The sequence below is a fragment of the Manacus candei genome, unplaced genomic scaffold (genome assembly GCF_025592945.1).
Source record: "Manacus candei isolate 608988 ecotype Guabito, Panama unplaced genomic scaffold, ASM2559294v1 h1tg000052l, whole genome shotgun sequence".
NCBI classification, from domain to species: Eukaryota; Metazoa; Chordata; class Aves; order Passeriformes; family Pipridae; genus Manacus; species Manacus candei.
The window spans coordinates 4286695-4309584 of record NW_026138100.1 but is presented as its reverse complement, the minus strand read 5'-3'; the positions used below and the strand labels follow the sequence as shown (position 1 = coordinate 4309584).

General features: G+C 35.9%; 1 protein-coding gene across 15 annotated transcripts in view; it reads right to left on the bottom strand.

Annotated features, from left to right (window-relative positions):
• SYNE1 (spectrin repeat containing nuclear envelope protein 1) overlaps positions 1 to 22890 on the bottom strand; it is a 300346-nt gene that overhangs the window by 228669 nt on the left and 48787 nt on the right. For 11 of the 15 annotated variants that reach the window (XM_051801628.1, XM_051801638.1, XM_051801639.1 and 8 more), the window contains 8 exons: positions 18157 to 18218; positions 10894 to 10989; positions 9074 to 9157; positions 5947 to 5967; positions 5577 to 5669; positions 3787 to 3965; positions 2004 to 2200; positions 1753 to 1862 (listed from right to left, as the gene is read on the bottom strand). In XM_051801628.1, the coding sequence (XP_051657588.1) occupies positions 1753 to 1862; positions 2004 to 2200; positions 3787 to 3965; positions 5577 to 5669; positions 5947 to 5967; positions 9074 to 9157; positions 10894 to 10989; positions 18157 to 18218 (842 nt within the window). The remainder of the gene's footprint in view (positions 1 to 1752; positions 1863 to 2003; positions 2201 to 3786; positions 3966 to 5576; positions 5670 to 5946; positions 5968 to 9073; positions 9158 to 10893; positions 10990 to 18156; positions 18219 to 22890) is intronic. The other 4 variants (XM_051801631.1, XM_051801642.1, XM_051801644.1 and 1 more) reach the window with 1 other exon arrangement.

Genomic DNA, 22890 nt, shown 5'->3' with positions numbered 1-22890 from the left:
ATCTGACTCATTTTTAACTCTGTTGAAATGCTCTGCAATACGAGCTTCCAGAAGATAATTTAGGACACTGTCTTAAGAAAGATGCCATCTCAGAAAGGGTCTATCTCTTGAAGACTACAGGTGGAATGCTGCAAATATCTAGTTTTCAGATTTTAAAGATGGATGAATCCTATCCTAAATAATAAAACTAATAATAATAAAACAAATAATGTAAAGATGGACATGGATACTCCAGGTCAGTAAGAAGGACTACAGTTCCTTCTCTAGGAAGATGACAAAGAATAATGACATTAGAAATTTAGTGCAATGTCAAACTCTTACTTTCTTCTCAGAATCTGAGAGTTACTGGTTTCCACAGTGTGACATGCAAGAGATCAGCAGTTTTACCAACATTTATCCGGATTGCTAGTGGAATGTCTCAGAACGAAGTGGTTCTGAGATCAGCATGTCCACATGTCAAATTGACTTGTGTTGTTTTGCTTCCTACTAATTTAGCTGGAATTCTGGATGAAACTCATTAGTTCCTCTTTCATAACTTGGGCTACCATCTCTGTGGGTACAGCCAGAGGCAGGCAGAGCATAGAGTGGTTGAGTCCTGCATTCCTCTGCATCATCTCTACATAAAGTTCAGGATAAGGTAGTGAGGTTGTTCCTCAAAATCCAATGCCAGCACAGGCAGCAGACCTGGCCAAAACTGAAACAGAAACTGCACTGTGTGCCATGGCATGGAGATGACAAGACTGCCTCAGCCTGCCACAGGTCACAGCATGAGGCTTTAGTACGCACTCTGTCTGCTTCAGCAGCCCCATTGCTCAGTGGAATGCTGCGACACTGGCACACGTATGTCTTCAGACCAATGTTGCAGACAGCAAAATGAAAAATTCCAGTGCTCAGGCACAAGAATTAAACAGCAAAGCTACAGCTACCTTAGCCACATATAGCCATAAGGAAGGAGAATCACTCCTTTCAAAACTCTTCTCTCTCTCTGTAGGGAATGCAAAGAAACACAGACAAAAATTGCTTCTTCTTTCTTGCTGGGGCTGAGCAGATTGTCTCAGCAGTGTTTCCTGTGTTTGTCATGAAGAAAGCAAATGATAAGGACTAGGAAGTGAGTCATGATAACTTGGCATTGCTGAGTATAGTCATACCACTGCAAAGCCAATGCACTAGAATCAAATACACAAAGCCAATACACAAATCAAATCCCAAGCAAATAACATGATTGTAAACAATTCCTTATAGCAAATAGTAAACGTTAGTGTAAACAGAAAGGAACATGTGTCAAAATTGTAAACACCTCTCAAGTCTGAAAGCCCAAAGACTGTACCTCAGCAATTTCTTGGACTATTCTTGTTCTTTTTCAGAAACGCTGTCTGACAGAAACATAAATGACACATTGCTTTAGGTAACAAATTATTGAAATCTCAGTGGTGTTATGCTTGAAAACTTCTCAAGGAACTTTAGGATCCATTGTTTGCTACTACCTACAATAAATGTTTTTGTTCTTTTTTGGCACTACTATTCCTGAAAATAGAAAAACATCTGCAGGATCACCATTTTATTTTCTTCATCTACTAGTAAGCATCTGGAACACTGGTGCCTTTATTTTGAGCTAATCTTTCCCAGTTTTCTTTTTGTACTTGTTTTTCACTTGAACTGTTCATCAAAAGAAAACATAATAAACTATAAGAAAGTTATAAAATGCACTTATACTACTTTAAAAGCCCCCATTCATGATAAATAGAAACTTACATCATTCTCCTGCACATCAGTCACTGTATGATGAGGATCGGGATAGTACTTCAAAAACTGGGCTACATAGGTCATGACAGACTTTTCATCTGGCTTTTCAACATCCACATCTAGACAAGTATAGAACATGGAATATTAAAATTTTAGCTGACTGGCACAAAATGCTAATTGAATTCTAAACACTGTGAATTCGCACATGTGACTGAACCCATGTAAGTAGTTCAAACTTTTTTCAAGTATGCATTAGGTACCTTCTGGATCAAGGAGCCTTGGAATTCCTAGTTCTGCTTCTGCAAGTGCAAAGGCTTCTTCCAGGTTTTCCCTATTTGACCTTCCCTTCACTTTCTCCATGTCCACTAAATCTGGGCGGACAGCATGAATAACAGAATGAAATGCAACACCACTCCTCCAACTTTGTCCAAAATCTTTGATTTCAATTCCAACCTGCCTAAAGAATATGAAAGAAAAAAGAAGTTATCAACAACATCAGGACTAGATGAAATAGGAGAGGAAACATGATGCTCCACCCAGTGGTTACCCGTCATATAACCTAAACCATATGTTTTTCCTGTAATGCTATTCAGGTCTACTACAGCTCCATCCATCCTCTACATAAATTCATTTTTGCCTCTGAAGATCCAAGTGTTATTTGTCATATACATGCTCTATTTGTCTGCAGTGGGCTTGGTAGTGGCAATAAGTCAATGGTATTTTGAAAAAATGAAGTTCACCAAGGTTCTCAAAGTTCTTGTATGACACACATGGAGTCTGTGGATGTACGCACTTTCATTCACTATTCTCTCACTCCCTATAAATCTCATTGAATTAAAACTACTGCAGTTCAATTAGGTACATAACCCCCCAAAACCCTCCAAAAACAAACAACCCTCCCTCCCCACCAAAAAAGCCCATAAAGAACCCCAACCAAACCAAACCTGCATTAACCTGCTATTTTTTTAAATGAAAGCATGAATAGTGACATCACTGTTGTTTAGTGGGAAATATAACACACAAATTTCTTTATGTTCATATCAAAAACATGAATGATACTATAATTTCATATACACACTTAGGCACTAAGGTATTCTTGCCATTGGGAGGTTCACAGCAACAGTAACTAAGTGAAGGTTTCATTCAAAGCTCACTGGGATCAGTGAAATGCTTTCACTGACTTTAAGGAGACTTTAAGGAGCTAGCCCTTGCAAATTACTATGTGAAGCAGGACTAGGCAAAGTGTACTATCCTTCCACTAGGCTTCTTTCAACACATTTTATCTACTCTTTCCAATAAAGTTGACAGTTTCATTTATGAATCTATTTGCATTTTGTTTCTTAACAACTGGAAATTGCAGCTGACAGCAGAAAAAAATGTGGGATAATCTTACCAAATAAATTAGAAGATTCTCAAATTAACAAGAGATAGCAAGAAATAACTGAAAAATAACTTGGATTAAAAAGAATGACAATTCAGGGCATTTTTTGTAATATTATGTCCCTTGTATCAAAAAACTGCAGAAGGAGATACATAATTTTCACCACTTGCCTTTCAACAGCAAGTGTCAGAATTTAGTGCTTCTACAAACTCTCACTGAGGAATGCTAAGTCAGTGTGGGACTGGCAGTGTCACATCAAGTGTTTTGGCATCAGGACTAATACATTGTCATTCAGGCATCTCATTCCCCTTCAGTTCCTCATTCTGTCAGAGACAATCCCATTCTTTAGTCAGAAACTATAAAATACGATTGCTTGTAAAATTAATGGAAATCATTACTTATTCTTTAATTGTTGTATGGTGGCAATATTTAGCAGCCTCAGTTGTCTAAGAGAATATGGTGAGGTGCTATATAAATATATATACATATATATAGGAAGGTACATAACTACAGAGCATAGGTACATAACTACTTCCTATATACATATATAGGAAGGTATATAACTACAGAGCAAAAGGAGGATCCCTGACTGAGAGAGCTTAGAATCTGAGTAAAAAGTTTGCACTTAAGATATAAAATAAGCTAATCTGTAAGTTACTTACTTTGCTGCTGTGTACTGTAACCATTTTAATAAAGCCTTCCTGGCACTTCCTTGGACCTTGGTTACCACCTTCCGTTTGCTTGGGGGACTTGCAGTTTCTGAACTGACAACACTTTCCACAGAAGAAGCGCTGCTAGACAAGGACTGCAGCTGTGGGAGATTGCTGGTAAGCTCTTCGATCTGTAGGGAAAAAAATGTTAATGGACTCTTTGTAGTTAATTCACACCCGTTTCTTTAACCATTTCCTAATACAACTGTCAAAGCAAAGCTGGGCCAAGCTATGAGTAACATTCTGTACATCAAAGGAGCTTCGAAACTGCTAATGTATGTGCCCAGGTGATGGTCTTACAAGGCATTTAGCAATCACTGACTTGACACCCTACAGCTAGAACAATATGCAAGTGTGTCATGTTATCTATTATGACAAATTACCATCAAAATAGGAGACAATGACTTACATTTAGCTTGAATTCAAATTATAAAACAATCCACTAATTTCCAAGGAAGCTCATTCAATTAAAGAATGGCAATGACCTCAGTGATCTCATCTGCACAGTTCATTACTTACTATTGTACTGTTTTGGCATAAATTCAATTGGGGTTTTTCTTAGAGGCACCTTGTCAAGAAATAGTGAATGTACTGCAACTGCAGGCAAGTGCTTTCATAGTGCTTGTCGAGCGTGTAAGACAGTTATGTCTTTCATTAAATGAAAATCATTAAGTCTTTTAAGAACGTTAACTTAACTAACAACTTAGTTCTTTAAAATAACAAAGCTATATCCAGAGGATGCTGCAAGATCTTCTATGTTGTCTACTTAAAATCAAAAGTCACATCCCAGAATGAGTCTGCCACAATGAGAACCACAGCTCTGATGCATTTCTGCTTTCATTCATGTTAAAATGATGTATCTGCCCGTGACAACTGAAGAAAAGCTCAGAAAATGACCCAAATAAAACTGATTCAGAGAACTAGAGTTTCAATAAGTCTGAGAAGCATACTATTCTCTGTTCATCTGAAAGAGCCACAAATTAAAATGTTAATATCATTCTGACTATTATTCTAAGATCTAACCTATTAAGGCATCACAGTGGTTGGTGCTAAGGAGAACAGTATGCCTGAGACATGGAAGTTACATCACAAGGGAGCCAAAGCACTCCATAAAGAAGAGCAAAAAAATTAGTTGGTTTTTTAAGTGTTGAGCAGTGACTCACTTTGTTAACCCATATGCACAGGATTTAGGAAGCCAGTTTTCCCTCCCACCTAGCTTCAATAGAATGCAAATGATTTCTCCTCTACAAACGCAACCCTCTCTCAATCTACATCATTTGCAGCTAAATTTTATCCTTGTAAATATCTGCATCTCCCAGTGAAATCACCATTTTTACATGTGTAGTTTGACAATAATTACTGTCTGACACCAAGTGCACTGGAATTAGACATACAGCACAGTCATCACTGAGGTTGCTAAAGATACTTGTAACAACAGTCTACAATTCTGTTCTTTTCCTCTTTTGCTCTGTTGTATTCTTTAGAGAAAGTAGAAGAATATGTTTCAGTGATGAAGGAACTCCATTCTAGGCAAAGACCAATCTACTCTAAAGACAAGTATCTGATTTTACTCAATGTGAAACACCTTGACTATCAACTGTTGCTTTTTTCAGGAGCAGATCCTCAGCTAATTATGTAGTGACTTAGCTATGGTGAAAGACTGAAACTACACCAGTTCCTATGAAGTGATGATCTGGACCATTATTTGAGTAAGCTACACTGAAGTATAAGAAACGTAGTACCTGAAAATATAAAATTATGGTCCACACCAAGCCAAGCACAATAGAAGGTCTGCCATCAGCGATATCAGTTGAGTTTATGTTGACAAGCTTAATCTATACAGGAAAGAAAACATGTGTTATTACCACACAAAAAGAATAACAATTATGAAATGCCTTTCAAATAGGTTTTATATCTTAAATACATTTCTGCAATCAAAAAGTTTCTTCATTAAAAACCACAAGCATTGAATGATGCAATTTCACTTTTCAGACAAGCACAGCTATAGGCAATGAAAGATTTTTAAGACCATTGCACGCTATTACTTGTAGAAAACATATTTAATATCAAGCGGAAAGAACAATAAAAATTAGATAGAAACATTGTACAAACCGGAGATCCTCTGTATATGGACTAGCATGAAAAGCAAAGGGAAAAATACGATATGGAAATAAATTTTTTTAATTATTACGTATTACACAAATGCATTAATCTAATTTTATCATGTGAAGAAAGCAAATTTTTTGCCACATTTTCCAATACATTTAATCAGGAGAGCAAATTAAATACTCTGTAATAGCTTTTAAATTATGCAGGGGTTTCTTGATATAGTTCTAATACATTTGGAATGAAAAAAGAAGAGTGAGTTTAAGACTAAAAATTTAAAAATAAAAAGGAGGGGGAATGTATAAAAGAAAGAAAACAGAAAAAACAATGCCACTGTTCTCCAGCAGAGAACCTTTTATTGTGAAGGACATCACAACCACTGATTAAGGCTCCCTTGCAAGACAAACCTAACTATAGCTCTTCTAAAAATAGAGTGGGAAAAAAGTAGTTGTCCAAGGTCAAATTAAGTTTTTCAACAGAAATGGGAACAGATTCCATGACTCTTAACTCTCAAATGCTAATCTGTAGTCCAAATATAATATCACTCTAAAATAAGCTCATAAGATAAAAGGTAGGAAAGGAGGGAATAAAGAATATAAGAGAAATTAACAGATAGATAATGCTCAAGGAAATATGAATAAAACAGATAGTACTGGAAACTTAGCAAATAGGTTAGTAGTTATTTCCTCAGCAAAACCAAGAGTCGGCCATCAATCATGATAAAAATATGAATGACTGCTAAAGTGTTCATGCACTACAAGCTTGCTCATGGACAAAGGTTATGGAAAAAACTTGGAGAATAGTCCAAGCAAAAGACAGACAATGGTTTTAGGTGACCTCATTTGTCTCTCCAAAGCAGAGGAAAGACTGTAGTTCTCTGAACCAATAGCTGGAAAACACTAGACAATGTTAAGAGCAAACAAAAAAATTGTTGTCCAGAGCTGTAAAGTTTTTTTCAGAATTAAATCTCCATGGGTTGCTTAGGAAGAGGCAGAGGAGAAATCCCCACAGGTTTCCAATCCCCTCCATCAAGAAATCGGACAAAACTCTAGGAAAATTAGCACTACTTATTTCTCTACCAGTCAGTAAGAAAAATCTTCTATTATCTACCTAAAGAAAAATATACCTCATTGTCTCAGCTGAACCAATTCCAAAAAAAGTTCTTCTTTTTCTGGAAAGTGAGGGTTCTTAATATGTACTACAGTTCAAAAGATTTACAGGGACTCAGCTAAAGCTTCTGATTAGGCTACTGTTCATAGAAGTATAGCCTATCTATTCTAGTTATTGTGTTACCTTTATCTTATATGCCATCAAAATAGATCCAAAATGAAAAATAAACTTTTCAGAATGACAAAAAAAACAATTTGGTTCAGAATAATATCTGTTAATTGTGAGCTGCAGTTTGTAGTATAACAGGAGTATTTGCAGAATGCTGTTTTGACAATGAAAATAGGAAGTTGATTAAATGTGTAAAAAGTTTAAAGTTTATTTATGGGGAAGCCCATGGAGGAAGGAGACCCTACTGGCACTTCCCAAAGCTCTGTGCACAGCCACTCATATGCATTTGTTCACCTTTGAGTACAGTCCAGGGACTACATTCAGTTTCTAAAGAGGCATTTGTTGTCTGAAAAGCATCCCCACCTCCTCTGGGAGGAAAAGGGTGACAGACTGGCTGGATAGATAAATCCTTCAGACTGGATTCAACCTACGGACCACCTGCTATGGACTACACTGATATATCTGATGTCCTGCATATTTCCAACTCCCTCTAGAAGAATATATGGCATATTAATACAATGTACCTACGAAAGTAACTCAGACAAGTCCCGGCAAAAATACTCAGATATCAGAAGCAAAAACACAGTGTTCCATTTCTGGCAATCTACCTTGATTTTTGGGAGGGTCAGTTTCCTAGCTGCAACACTGTTATTTCTGGGATCTAAGATGGGTCATTAAAAGTGTGGGTCACTAAACTTTGTGTCACCAAACATGTTGTGACATGTAAATAGGGAAGTATGGGTGTTTTGCTCTTTACCTCAGCCTTGCCTTAGGTTACATGGGTCTCAAGACAAAACAGTTATCTGTGTATCTAAGCTTCCTCTATTGGTCTGCATACGATATGGTTTGTGTCAACAGGCTGTACTTCTTGAAATAGTGAAACGGTGAGCTAAAGCTGAATTTTGGTTCAGGAATATTCTTGCCTTTGTTTTGGTTATACATTTTTCAATTTTAAAAAGTTCTCTTCTAGATTTCTTTCTACGGGCATCTGCCAAGATTGTTTCCCACGTAACATAAATGTAATTAGCTCAAGATGTCAATGAGTTAAAGAGAGGGAAAGACAGTGAAAACCCAACAACTGCCAGTGTACCGCATTGTGGAGCCATAAAATTCATCAGGTGTGATATCTGCATTGAGAAAAATTGAACTGAAATGCAGAAATTAGAGGAGTAAAATACCTATAATCTATTTACAAAATCCAGATGCAAGTTGTTACAATACAGAGAGAAAAATCAGGGAAAAAAGGCATAAGTAGATTGCTTTTATTTGATATTCATACCTAGATCACACTGAATTTTTAGGTTTTCTGTCTTTTGCAAAGTTTATAAAATATTTTGTTTCTTTTCCACAGCCACAGCACTGGCTGTACCAGAATAAATCCAGGACTTAGTCTGAAGACCTGCCAAGCTACTAGGGGGTCACACTGTCCTAAATTTTCATATATATAATTCCAGATTTTTGCATGTCAAACCTAGTGAAGTCCAGAAATCTACTCTTTTAATTATAAATTAATGTCTCTCTTGAAATAAAGTTCATTCTTTGCTGAGAAAAGCAAGAGGGAAGTAGAAAAAATGAGGAGCTGGAGATCACTTAAAAAAAACCAAAAAAAGACCATCCAAGATGATTCATTATTAATTAATAAAAAAAAAAACCCACAAGTTTCATCCTATACATTGTTACATGTTAGTGCTGGATCTTATAATTTTGGTTCTGCAGATTTTAGGCACTGCAGAAACTGAAGGCTGCATACATAGCTCAAATTTTGGAGAAAAAACCAGATGGGTGCATACAAATAATACCTTTAAGGAAACAAAGAAGATAAAGGAAAACCAGGGCTAAGTGTTACCATACCTACCCGTCTTCCTTCTAGAAACTTAAGAGCTGTGCCAATGTTGGCAACCCAGTGAATTCTCTTCAGCTGACGTCCCTGCTCACAAGGCTTAAAGGTAATGAACAGATTAAACTCCAGTTAGTTTTATGCCAATTTGAAAATGAAGTTCCAGGTTATCATCAATGCCTATGTACCTACCACAGTCTGATTTACACGTAAAAATGCCCCTTGGAACAGTCAAATTGTCGAACTGTATATCTGCATATACCAATAGGGAGGACTGACACACATAGGGGACATAAACATGATACTTCCATTATAAAAAAGTTACATATGTCTTAATAACCTCAGGATGCAAGCTGTTGGCTTCAGTCCATAAACATCATCAAATCAGAGAACTGTTTTTCTTATGTAAAATAAGCTACTACTATTTTTATATGCATGTACACACCTATATATATATGTGTGTGTGTGTACTTGAGAGAAGGTAAAATTCCCTCAGTGAAATATTTTTGCCTGCAAAGCATAAGTCAAAGTGATTGTTATTTTAAAAATCATTCTGCAGTGAAGATATTTTACCTATGAATTTTCATCCCATCTCTCTAATACCTTAATGGCAATTAAAACACCAGCTATCACAAAGTCCCACTGAACAATGAATTTTGCTTCAGACAAGTAGGCTAAAAAAAGGCAGAACGTATCCTAGGCTTCTAATACGCTACAGTGGAATTAAATTCCCCACTGAATCTTACATTGTAATGCAAATACAAAACTATTATGATTTAAATTCCTGTTCATGATGTTACAAATGGGTTTAACATGGGCCTGCTATAGATTCTGAAATTACTCTTGCAGTTACTACAGGATATCATATCAATTTAAAGGTTGTATATACAACCTTTAAATTCACCAGACACTGTTCCAGTTCTGGAATATCTCTCATCTTACCCTAATTAATATAGGCAGGATACAATCCAATGAATTTCATTGTAACATGTGCCATCATTAAAATTCCTTTCCTAGTTTACTACTTCTGATTTACCACAAGAGGGAGGCTTTCTATATTAGACTAACAGAAACAGAAATGGGTATATTTTAACAGAATAAAAACCCTTGAAAGTACAGTTTTCTCCCATCTTAAAGTAAAATCGTTTTTGTAGTTTGATTTACTACTGAATCTGGGGTTTCACCTGCAATCAAAACGGAAGTGAAAACACGAAAAAGAGGGCACTTGCAAATTGCTGGTGTGGGGAAAGTCAGAGCCCTTGGCCTAAAATCCTTTTGTTTTCCTCCTTTGGAAAAAACTATCCTGGCTCCCGAGAGATAGCCTATTTGCCATGTACACACTGTCCCCCCTGTGTACAAAACTTGGCTGTCAAAAAGTCATTTGGCATCATTTAAGGTTCTTTACATTAGCAAAGCAGCTGTCAAGGCAAATGGATATAAGCCCCCATGAAATGTGAGGGGCTAGTATTTTTTTTTTTCTGAGAGAAAGCTGTAAATTTAACAGGAAAAGACTGTCATTTTTTCAAGATATATAGAAATAGCTTGCAGTTTAGACCTTGATTGTAGTAACATCTAGATGAACTGCAAAGACTAATACAAATATGCAATTTTTATGAACTACTATGACAAAATTAATAAAAAAATGCATACAATCAAGAATGCCTGTAATAATCTGTAATAATATTTTTGTAGCCAGATAGCCCATTCTGTAAAAAACTTGTTTCCCTATGTAGCAATACGGTTTTTTAAATGATTCAAATACAGAAGCTTATTAGAAAATTATATCCTAGAGAAGATACGCAACTATCTTGTATATTTAGAAGGAAGGAAGTTCTTACCAACTTCTGCCCTGAAAGAACCTCCAAAAGGGCAATTAGCATTACCCCATCTTTGATGTCTTCAAACAGATCATTCACCAGCATGGGAGGATTGCGCTGGAAAGGGAGAAGACTTCAGATATTATAAAGGCTCACCGGTATTACATCCTAACTCTTTTCCCTTCAAACAGAACCACAAAGAGAGTGGCTGGTCCCCTTCTTTGTGTTTTATAATGTTTAACACCAATGTATCCTTTAACCATTGCTTTGCCACCACATTGTTTAACTACTTCACATTTCTGGCACAGGACTGTAACACTAGATGCTTTCTGCCACTGATGAAACAATGGAAAAAACCTCCTTCTCCCTGAAACAAGCAAAGAAACACACCAACAACTGTCTCTGAGTCTGTAGAATAACACAAAACTTACAGATCTATTACAGTCACATTTCAATCTATCAGCATATTTTCCCTAGTGTTAAGTATGTCACAGAAATTTCACTCTCTCAGTCCGAGGAATACGAGGAGCTGTAAGAAGGAAAGATCCCTAGAGCAGCGTAGCTGGTTGAGCAGTGCTGCTACTTTCTCACAGCTGACAGTTGTTACACTGAGTTGCTGTATTTCCTCTCCTCCAGGCCTTGCAGGCTTCTGGTGCTGTTAGCACTGTGTCAGCTCCTACTCAAGACAAATTGCTCAGCATATGCCTTTACATTTGCAAGCACAACAATGATGATACTGAAAAATATGTAAATAGATGATCTTTTAGAAATTTTAAATAACAAGGTCACATCATAAAACTCTGTATTTTTAAATGCATCTCAGTTTGTGGAACTACCGCTCTCAGCTGGTCAGTACTTTAATGATCACAAAATGTCTCTTAGAAATAAAAAGTTTAAACTTGCTCCAGCTGACATATAGCTCTGCCCTCCACGAGCTTGTGAGCATTCATATACCTTTTAAGGATAATAATGATTGCAATAATAATAATACCTGCTAATTCACTAAAATGACAATAAAACTAAAAAATTCTTGAAACTACTTTAGATTTAATAATTTGTTTTTGGGATACTTATTAAAAAGGGTGCTTGTACAACAACTTACCAATGACTTTCGTTGTGTAGAAACAGATATTTGAAAAGATGACCCTAACAAATGAAACACTGACCTTGAAAAGCTAAAAATGCTATAATAAATCAGGAGAAAGCAAAGGTTTCTAGCTCCCAAAATCAAAATGTCCTGTCTTAATTGTGTATATAAAATAAAGCAGCACTACAACTCATTACAAGGGTATATTTAGTCATAGTTCTTTTTTAATTCCTAGCAATGCAATAGATAGTGAATCATGTTCTTCCTTAATATAGCACTAAAGAAATCAGTGGAGCAAACAGGTCACTGGAGATTAATTTCTCCCAGTCTTGAATCACAGGCAGTTGACATAAATGCAATTAATTTTCCTCACCTTGTATGTTATCATTTCCCATCTGAAGTTTGGAGCAGCTTTGGTTTTATCAGTATTACCACATGACAAAACACTGAAGAATTATGTGCTAAAATAATTCAGTCATAAAGACAAGAGGATTATAGCAGCTGCCACCCTAATTCAACAAGATGTGAAAGCCTAAAAAAAAAATCTCACCACCTATCTAACTGCTCCAGTAGTGGGGGGCACTTTTTGTTGCTGGAAGGTTGCATAATTACAAGCACTGCCACTGTTTTAGCAGCACACACCATATACCTTACAGCCAATAAAACAGTAACAGAAAGTAGATACAACACCTGTGCCACAAGATCTCTTGTATGAAACTCCTCTAAGAGGGAAAATTAGTTAATTATACAGATTGCCAAAAACATTCTCTGTAATACACTTTATAATATAATGTTTTTTACTGCCCTGAATGTGTTAACACCAAATTACAAGGAGGTAAGACACCCATTGTGTTTCATAAATCACTTGTTTGGATTTTTTAATACTCGGGGCACATAGCATAGAGTTTATCTTATTATTATGATTCCAGTCACTCTCAGAAGTATGGAATGAGTTATATTTTCAGTGGCATATATAAAAGAACAGATTCCTCTTTTACATAAGTATAGATACCAATCTTACTTCTCATGCTGATACAATTCAGAAAGATATACATACACTAGCTGATACTGAGAAGTTCATACAAGTTATTTATTGTATATGTACGATTGCACAGGCTTAAGGTACTTAACTGTTTTTCTAGCTGATCCTCCACTGAGATCAATACATTATCTTCTGCTGGAATGGGGAAATACCTACTGCTTGAATCCATAAATGTCAAATGAAGTGAAAGGAGAAAATGAAGCTGTACACTGCTTATATATTAGCCTCCAGAGAAGAAAGGTTTTGATGGTTTTTTTTTTAAACTGTACACAGTTAGCATCTATTGAATACTTTTTAGTCCAGATACTTACCAGTTGCCTTAATGCACTGTCAAAATACTAACTGTAAATATGTAAAAGCAGGGAAAGAAAACTAACTTAAAATTTTGTAATTTTGTAATTAAAAAAAAATTTAAAAATAGCAAAAAATTGTAATTTTAAAATGTACTCCAGATTTTGCCTTTTTGCACGTAAATGTATAGCCCTAGAAATGCCGTCAACTGATATGATCCTAATACATTGAATTTTGAATGTTGGAAAGCCTGTGCAAAGAATTTAATTAAGTCATTTTTCAACCAGGAAAAAAGAACATTTAAAAAGTATATGAAGTAACCTTTCAAAATCCTGTAATACTAAAGAAAAGTTGTCAGTTATAAAATTCTTGAACAAAATTCTTCAGCATAACTCAGAATATACTTCAGTGAACAATCAGACATTAAGTTTACAACTTCTCAGGTCCACATTATGATTTCAGTTGCCTCAGTATTTGATTTTGGTTTTTTGCAAGTTTCTTCAAGAAAGCAAAATAGCAAAATAAGAGTAATGATCTGTTACATACTGCATTGCACAAATTCTATTAAACACTCATTTATTGCAGCATACGCAATCCCAGTAGTGTGCAATGATACTTAGGAACAGGCATGTCACAAAGAGGGAGGCACTCAGTACCAGTAAATTCATGTGATCTGTAGGAGGAATATGAATTAATTGAGAATGAATCTTAAAGGTTATTGAACCTGGTTTTCACCATATTAAATATTTATTTAAGTAACTGTATTTAAAACTGATCATAAATGAGAACTGAGGAGGAAATGTTTTGCTTAAACTTCTTGCTTACAACTTGTCTAATTTGTTACAACTTGTCTAATTTGCTGTAGTCTTCAGGAAATACTCTGAATGACTTAAAGGACTGAGCATTGGTACATATAAAAAATATTTAACTGACAAGCCTCAAAAAAAGAGATTTGTAATAGACCTGAAATCTCTAGAAATTCCTCCTCTGGCACACTAATAAAAGTTCTGTAAAATCCAAACTTCACATATTGAACCAACGTACGTTTCCTAAGCTTCTCTCTTTTATTCCAACACTTTTTCTTGAATTTATTTTCTCATTTGCATCTTTGCTACAGGAATTTTTTCCTTACACCCTGTACCTAACTTCTCTAATCAATAAATTCTACTACACAAATAGCAGTATCAACATCATAATGAATGCCGATGCAAACATTGAAAATTATTTTTGCTACATTAATTTTCAAATAATGATTCAAAAACCGCTGAAGAAATGTATGAAAACCTATCCACGTGCTCAGACAGGAACAAATCTATGTAACTACTGAATTTGTCCCTGTAGGGAAATATATGTGAGAACAGCATGGAGAACATGAAATTTCCATTACTCTGTAATAGCTGGCCCACTTCTCCACCACAATTTAATTCCTAAATCCGTAAGCATATAGGTTTTCATACTCCTTGCTGTTAGTGACTATTTTTATTACTGAAGTTAGAGAGACTTGGTCTCTAAGTTTTACATGATTAATTTCATCACACAAATAAATTTAGCATTCACTGTTTAACATTAGAGGTTACATGCAAAACTAGTTGAAAACACACAGTAACTGTTGAAGCAGAAAAACTACCAGTCAAATTTTACTCATCATGCAGTCAAGATGGACATCAGCTTATTTTCTTTTCTGTGTCAGTGACTCAGATACTGGGAGCCTCTGTTTTCACGTTTGAAAAGGGCAAAAAGGATTAGCATCACTTAGTTAATTTATGAAAACTGATGAGGTTCTTGCAAGACCAAGTTACATTGTAAGAACAAACTAACACAATTGACAGCACTATGTGTGAGAGCCATAAGTCTTGATATACCCATTTCTTTTTCCCTCCTTTCTTTTCTATAAAAGATATAATTTTGCAAATTTAAATGCCTCAATGTAAGTTTTAGCTCTCAGGTTTAATTCAGTATTATATAAACATTGCCTAAGTATAACCAAAAATGTTCACCCATTCTTATTTTTATTTTTATTTTATATCCATCCTCTGCTTTTGTTTATGTGTGCATCCTCTCAATGAACACACACAAAATTAATAGTAATTTCTTTCAGTAAGTATTGCTGTTCACTCTGTTTAGTGACTTTACAACAATACTTTGGTGAGTACAAACACTTAAGTTATCCCTACACCTGGGAACAAAATGTTATTTGATTGGGTTAAACCAATTTACAGTCTGTGTTCCAAAGCTTTGAAACTACTGTTCCCCCAAACTTTCACCAAAGATGAAAAAGACAATAAAAGGCACATGCTTCTGCTGTTTCAGAAAGTGACATGTTTTTCATCTTCTTTACTCATCTAATCCACTGCCTAAAAGATTGGCATAGGTAATGAAACAAAAAATATTTAAGTAACTGCTGGTTTGAATGCATGTTACGTCTCCTTTTGAAATATTTGGCGTGAATTTGTTTTGTATTTTAAACTAAGACTTTGAAAAGATGCTTTAAAATATAATCAGAAGCGTACTCAAATTACATCTATGCTTTGAGGGCTGAGACTGAGAGGAGGGAGGACAGTTCTACAACCGTAGAGAAATATTAATAAATAATATGCAATTAGAAAACTTCTCGTCCTGTTACACATGCATATCTCATTTATCATTAGTAGAACTGCATAGATGCACAAAAATTAAAGAGGATGGCCAGAAGATAGAACATGTTCATTTCATAGATTGTGTCCCGAATTCTGCAAGTGGCTGGCAGGGAAGAGAGATGATTTCCAATTGATGACTCTCACCAGATTAGTACTCACAATCACAGAACAGATACAGTTTGGGTTAGGGAGACACAGCAGAGGGACAGATGCAGCCTAGTGCTAACAGCTCACCCAAAATAAACCTGCACTACGCTACCTGCTAGTTATCATAATTACAGCTCTTTCCTCTGTGTTCATCCCCTATGGGTGAGGGCACAGCTTGCACTAAGGCTGTTTTATTTCCATCTTTCTTTAAGTTGTCCTGTAACTAGCTTATGCCAAGTCCTTTACCTGTCTTCTGATTGTGTAAAAAATATACCTTTGAAATAGGAATTTTAAAAAGGTAGCATTCTATTCTAAGAGCAAAAGAGAATAAAAAATTCATACCTTCCTCCTATTGCCTTTCATAAAATTCAATTCATAGAATCATAAAACCACATAGGTTGGAAAATAGCTTTAAAATTAAGTCCAACCATTAACATAACACTGCCATGTCCACCACTGAACCAACCCCCCAAGGGCCACATCTACATGTCTTTTAAATACCTCCAGGGATGGTGACTCAACCACTTCCATAGGCAGCCAGTTCCAGTGCTTGACAACTCTTTCGGTGAAGAAATTTCACTGGTAGTCTTATTGCATTTCTGCTCATTCTTATTTATTTGTATCCATATTCTCAAACCCATTCTTAACTTTATAGTTAAATAGCTCAAAAAAAATAGTTTTAATCTACTTGATACACTTGGTTATTGAATTAGTTTCTGTTTCAATTACAGCATGATTTTTTAGAACAAAAACATACATTAAGATTTTAAAGACAAGCAGGGAAGAATCTTTTACTCATGGCAAACCCTGATAAAGAATCACAACCTGCTTTATATTCCCAAGCTATGAATTGTCGTTGGTTGCACCTAACACAATCAAATCAGTTCTGCATTTCCATTTCTTTCAAATCATTACTCTTCACAACGTCAAAAACCTTTTAAATCTCCCTTTTAAATGCTTTCTCCTTTTTAAATCCTCCTTTGCTCTACTCAACCAACACAGTGTAAGGATGACAACTCTACCTTAGTAGAGTTTCCTTTCATTTGCTGTCTCTAAATCTGTCTTTCAAATTGTTACAGTAAACCCCATCAATCTTTTATTAGAAAACATTGATTTCTCCTGGTTTTGAGGTTTCATGCACTACTTTTTTTTCAAAAATATTCAAATTCATTCATGATGGAACATTTCTCCAGATAGCATGGTGTTGAGTTACAGACACTTTAACTATAGTTTTTAGTTTTTTCTTATTTCCTCCTATTACTTTTTCCATTAATGATTTTACTAGATTGTCAAAAATGTCAATGAAAGAAACCCAAAGTTTTCTAAGAGTAGCCAAGAAATGGAGAGCCAACTTGAAATGAAATTACTATTAATTTTAAATGTATATACTGAGTCAAATTCAGCACACTTGCTGTGGATCAACAGTGAAAAACAAAGACAAAATTCAAATCACCTTTCCCCAGGCTCAACTGTACTCCTTCACTCGCAGCTCCTCTACCTGACAGTAGTGCAGGATGTTCTCTGCTGTAAGTGTGAGCCCAGCACTTCACAGTGTTCCTTGCTAGACACCATACACAGAGATGCTCCATATTTTATTGGGTCAAAGATGAGAGCAGGATGCAGTCAATACCGCCTAAAAGTGGGTCTCCTTCCAGGATTTTTCCTTATCACATTTCAAATGCTTCCAGACAATGGAAATGTTACAGATTTCCAGTTTCTTTTGAAGCAATCGAAACTAAAAGAACATTTTACAAAAATTGAATAGCCTAAATATTGAATTTTTGGGTTACAAGCCAGAATATGAGTGCAAGGGAGGTCCTGGTCACTTCACAGACCCACCAGTACTTCCTACAGCTGTGACTGACTCAGAAAACATATTTCCATACTTTCAAAAAACATGACTAATTGATAACTATCATGCTGAGATTCATCCTCAATCTTGTACAGATGATGGGGGTTCCTTTTTAAGTTTATGAAATACTGCTCACACAAATCTGACATATTCTATACTCCAGATCCACTATAGGCATAGATAAAAAGGTTTGATTATTAAAAAAATAAATTCGAAAGCCATGCATTACCTTAGCCAGATGAGTATTGATCCATTTCGTGAAAGTCCTTTTCTGGACTGACTCTTGCTCATCTGAAAATAAAAGGAAATCAGTTTGATTAGACATCACTGGATACTTTCAGATTTACTGAAGCATAATATTCCCACTATATATTCTTGAGACAGTCAATTTTGCCTGTAACAAATACTTCATATTATTACAATAATGCTCTGATACTTGATTATTTGAAGAGTTTCATGTCAATGTTCAAGTCTTAAAAAGCCTAAGATCAGTTAGACATGATTTCAAATTTGAATGCCAAAACAAATTTGACTTCTAAGTCCATTCTATACTTACCCAAGGTGTGAACACCTAGAACTTCCCTGTACTTTTTAACTAGAATCCATGTCTCTGACAGTCAAGTTGCTTTTATGTTGAAAGTCAGCTAGGGCCTTAGAAAAAAATACTCTTAGCACGTATATTTGAAAATGTTTAGAATGTTGAATTAAAGATTTTAAATTGCATTATCAAACTTATTTGTCCTCTGGGAGATCCTGCCAGGAAGGAGCCACTAGCTAATTCAGGTAGTTTCTATATGCTACTTACTACTTCCTTTACTCCTTTCTTGAAGCAACTGCCTGATTTATAGTGAATTTCACTGACTGTCACATAGCCCCTGAGGGACAGCTGCCAGATGCATAAACAAAAATAGTTCCTGAATGAGCTCCTCCAACTTCAGCAGCAAGAGTCATAGCTGGGGAGGGAAGAAAATCACAGCACTATAATCCACCCACAAAGTCCTGTCCCTTCTTTGTGGGTAATCAGTTTTGAGACATGGAATAATTTCACAACAGAGGCACTCAAGTATTTATATGGATAATTTTTTTTCCAAAATAGAAGGGAGTATCTATTTCATGGAAAAACAAATCATGTTATTACTATCACCAGTTCTGAATGAGTACCTTCTTTCCCAACAGAAAATCCAAATAAGTTTTCATTCTTCATGGCTAGGCTTCGCAAACGAAGATTTGGGAAGGGCACTAGAGTTGCTTTTAAATATTCACTTTTTATAACAACACGCGCTTATCCCAAAACCAACAGATGCAATATCTAATTTTAGTTACTGCATTTGCTAGTGACTCGTGCAGCACTGCATAGCATTTTCCAGATTCACACTCATGCAATGCTGCTTCACAATGAGGTTACATAAAGATACAAATCACCAAACAAAATTCTTAGGCCAAAATATTATCTTCAGTGGAATAATGATGGCTGCCTGACCATATATGAGCCCCCCAAAAAGTGTCTGTGCATTACAACTCAAGGATATTTTCTTTACATTTAAATGCTATCTCACATATAAGAAATACCAGAGGAAAAAAAGATACATACACTCTCCAGCATCTATTGCCAGATTAGCACACTTCATGCCTAAGAAAATAAGTTTGCATTCTTTATTTTCCTTCGATATCATTGGGCAAGCTGTCTTATATAATTTTTAAACATTCATTACATTCTTAGGATCTACTTGTTGCACTCACAGGCAATTTATGAAAAATATCACACAAAATACTGCATCGTGCTTCATTCAACACTGACTGTTTTTGGCAGGGGGGTGTCTTGACTTTGTATGTGACAATTGTTTCTACATTGTGGCAAACAGACTTCTCGCTGTATGGTCTCTAACCATGAAGATGCTTTCCTTATGATATAAAGTAAATGTGAGCTATGCTCTGCATTTACATATATAGGTAGCCACATTAATTTCCATGGAAGTACTTGCACACTTCTACTGGGTTGTGTGTGAGGAGGTGTAGGGATAGAGATCAAGCACACACAGAATCAGTCCAGCTCTGCTTTCATTCACACATCTGTAATTTAAAATTCCCCAGTAACCATGATACGATGATGGTATGCCAAAATAAATGTACTGGGCATTTAGAAGTCAAACTTCTCATCAAAGAAATGAGTGAAAACGATACCCCAATTTGTAGTTTCAGTGCATCTTGGTGATTTACAAAACACCCTTCTGACAACAACTGGAAATCAGAGAACAAGCTTCCAGCTTCTGAAGAGACAGATCAGCAGAAGACATACCTCGTTTCAGTCATATCAACAAACAGCAGAAATAGCCTTTCAAAATAATCTGTTTCAAGGCAATTTATGTGAGCAATATATTCTTTATAAGCACAACTGCAACTACTAACAATGAAGTTTCCTTGGTTTTAGCACCTTTTTTTTATAGGCTTAAAAAGGAACAGATTTTATCACTGTAAAATCTATGTCTGAACAAAACACAAGTAGTGCACTGATTTTAAAAATTCCATTGTAAATACACTTTTTACAAATTCACCTGGAAACAAGTATGTTCTTTTCATTGACCTGATGTAAATTCTCTGCAGAGATACTGTTTATCTATACCCACAAGACATGTGTGTCATACAATTGCTTATGCTCCCCCCACTTGCAAGGACTGTCAGCTCCGTATTCGCACCACTTACCCTGCAGGTACTGAAGGAACTCAGGAAGCACATTTAAAGATGTAACATTTCTGCCAACAGCACCTTTATAGCGAAACATAAGCACTGCTGCTGCTGCTCTGCTGCTGCTGCTGTTGTGGCTGTTAACCCTGTGTCATGTGCAGCGTTTCTTTAGAATATAGCCAGAAGTAATTTTTCAAGAATGATCCAATTTCTTTCCTTCACTGGAAATGCAGGCCTCTTACACAAATCCTTCCACTGTCTCTTATCAGAGAATTCACATGAAGCCAAACCTTAAAAACATCTTTATATATTCTTGCAGAAATGCAACAGCCAGACAAGGCTAGCTGTATTAGAAGTAGCAGTTCTGCTGATCTCACTGCCATCATCCTTCTCCACTGTTTTCCTGTGGAAAGATTATATTATCTGAGCACCAGCCAATCCGCTAGCAGAAATCTCTGATGTCAAGAGCTTGAATAATTCATCCAGTGACTGGGACAACACTGATATCCTAAAGCAGAAAGGCTGTAAAAACTGATGCAGCCTTCTCACCAGTGCTTTTGTAACAATATAATGCTCAGTAACCATAAAAGTAGCTGGACGGCATAACCCTTCTCTAGGTTGTCATATACATAAAGGAAAACAGGTTTTAAAAACAACCACTTAGGTTCATCACTGCACACTCTACTGAGACACAGATGTCCTTCGGCTTTGCACCTGAAAGAGTAAAGTAGAAGAAATAGCAAGCAATGAATCTCAACAGGTATGTAGGCCACTCAGCTTTTAATAATATATTTGAACTCTTTCAAATATATGTAAGATATATATGTAAGGATCCACAGATTTTCTGGAGTGCACCTAGATCAGCCTGAAAAATACTCAAATTTCTGATAATATGCAGTATTTTCAATTTCATTAAATCAGAGCACCAGAGCATTTAACAGATTTTTTTTTTCCTCTGCTAAAATGAAGGTAGATATGAAACACCATGTGTGGAGATGCATGTGTTATGTACAGAGTAGTACACGCTACTGAAATGAGAATAAAAAAGGCCCACTTCTATTATGCCATTACTGTAAATTTACTGTTATACAAGTCAAATTCAAATTTCAGTTTCTGTAAAACATGATGACTCTGAAAATATCATTTTGCATGTGAAAAATGTTGCAAGAAAGTTTCATATTATTTAACCAAATGTCTGTCTTTAATTGGCTGGAAATATCTTCATATTATTACAAACATTTTCTCTACTAAAGCATCAGCAATAGACTGCATTTCTAACTGATTACGAAAAAAACCCACAAATGTAATTGGATATATTTACTATAAAACATTTAGAACAAATTATTTTGATCAATGAACAAAACTAGCCACATATCTTCAGACAGTTACGAATATGCTGATGGAATATGCAGCATGCATACATTTTAAAATGCCTAGTATCATGTTGATAGGTGTGTACTGTGCAGTAGCAGATGGCACATCACGCATCTCTTGCCTTAGGTGCTTGGGTATAGGATGGTGGGAAGGCAGCTGCAGTGCAGGATGGCAAACACAGAGTTCTGCTGCAAGATAACACAAGGAGGAGGCTCATACACAGAGTGAGAGTCACGACAGAGCTCGGTTCACACAAGTCTAATAAAAGCATCTTGATTGATTCTCAGTGACCAAATATTGTGGAGATTTTTTTTGTTTTTTGCTTTAGTAAAATTCAGTTGAAGTTCCTCACAGTTCCTCATTTTAAGGATCCTTTTTTTGTTTTCTTTGGCTTTGAGAGGTCTGCCTTTAAAACACCAGAGCTTTTTGTTTCATTTTGTCTTCCAGGTTTTTGATGCCTTTAGGAATACACTAAACCAACCTGGAAGTGCAGAAAAGTGTGCCAAAACAGACGCACCAGCATATACCACTGCTCAATCTAGAGGTAACCTCAGTACAGTCATTTGGGAGACAAAGGTTTTATGTCATTTGGAGGAGTGGAAACAGAGAAAACCCACACACATACATTTATTGCAAGCACATACTGGTGGAATAGTTACAGGAAACTGAAGTGTGGAGAAGCAGGTTCACAGTTGCAGAAGTGCTGTCTGCTGTGTCATGTGCTGCTGGACAGCAATTGGCACGCTGCTGAGGACTTTCTGCTTTTACTGTCTAACTGAAATGTATTTACAAAATATGCATTTTGATTTTACACATTTCTTATCAATTTCCTTTACTTCTAAAAGAGAGAAAGTGTCTGTCCACCCACTAGTTAAAAATATATAAAGAATGATTGAATTTATCACGC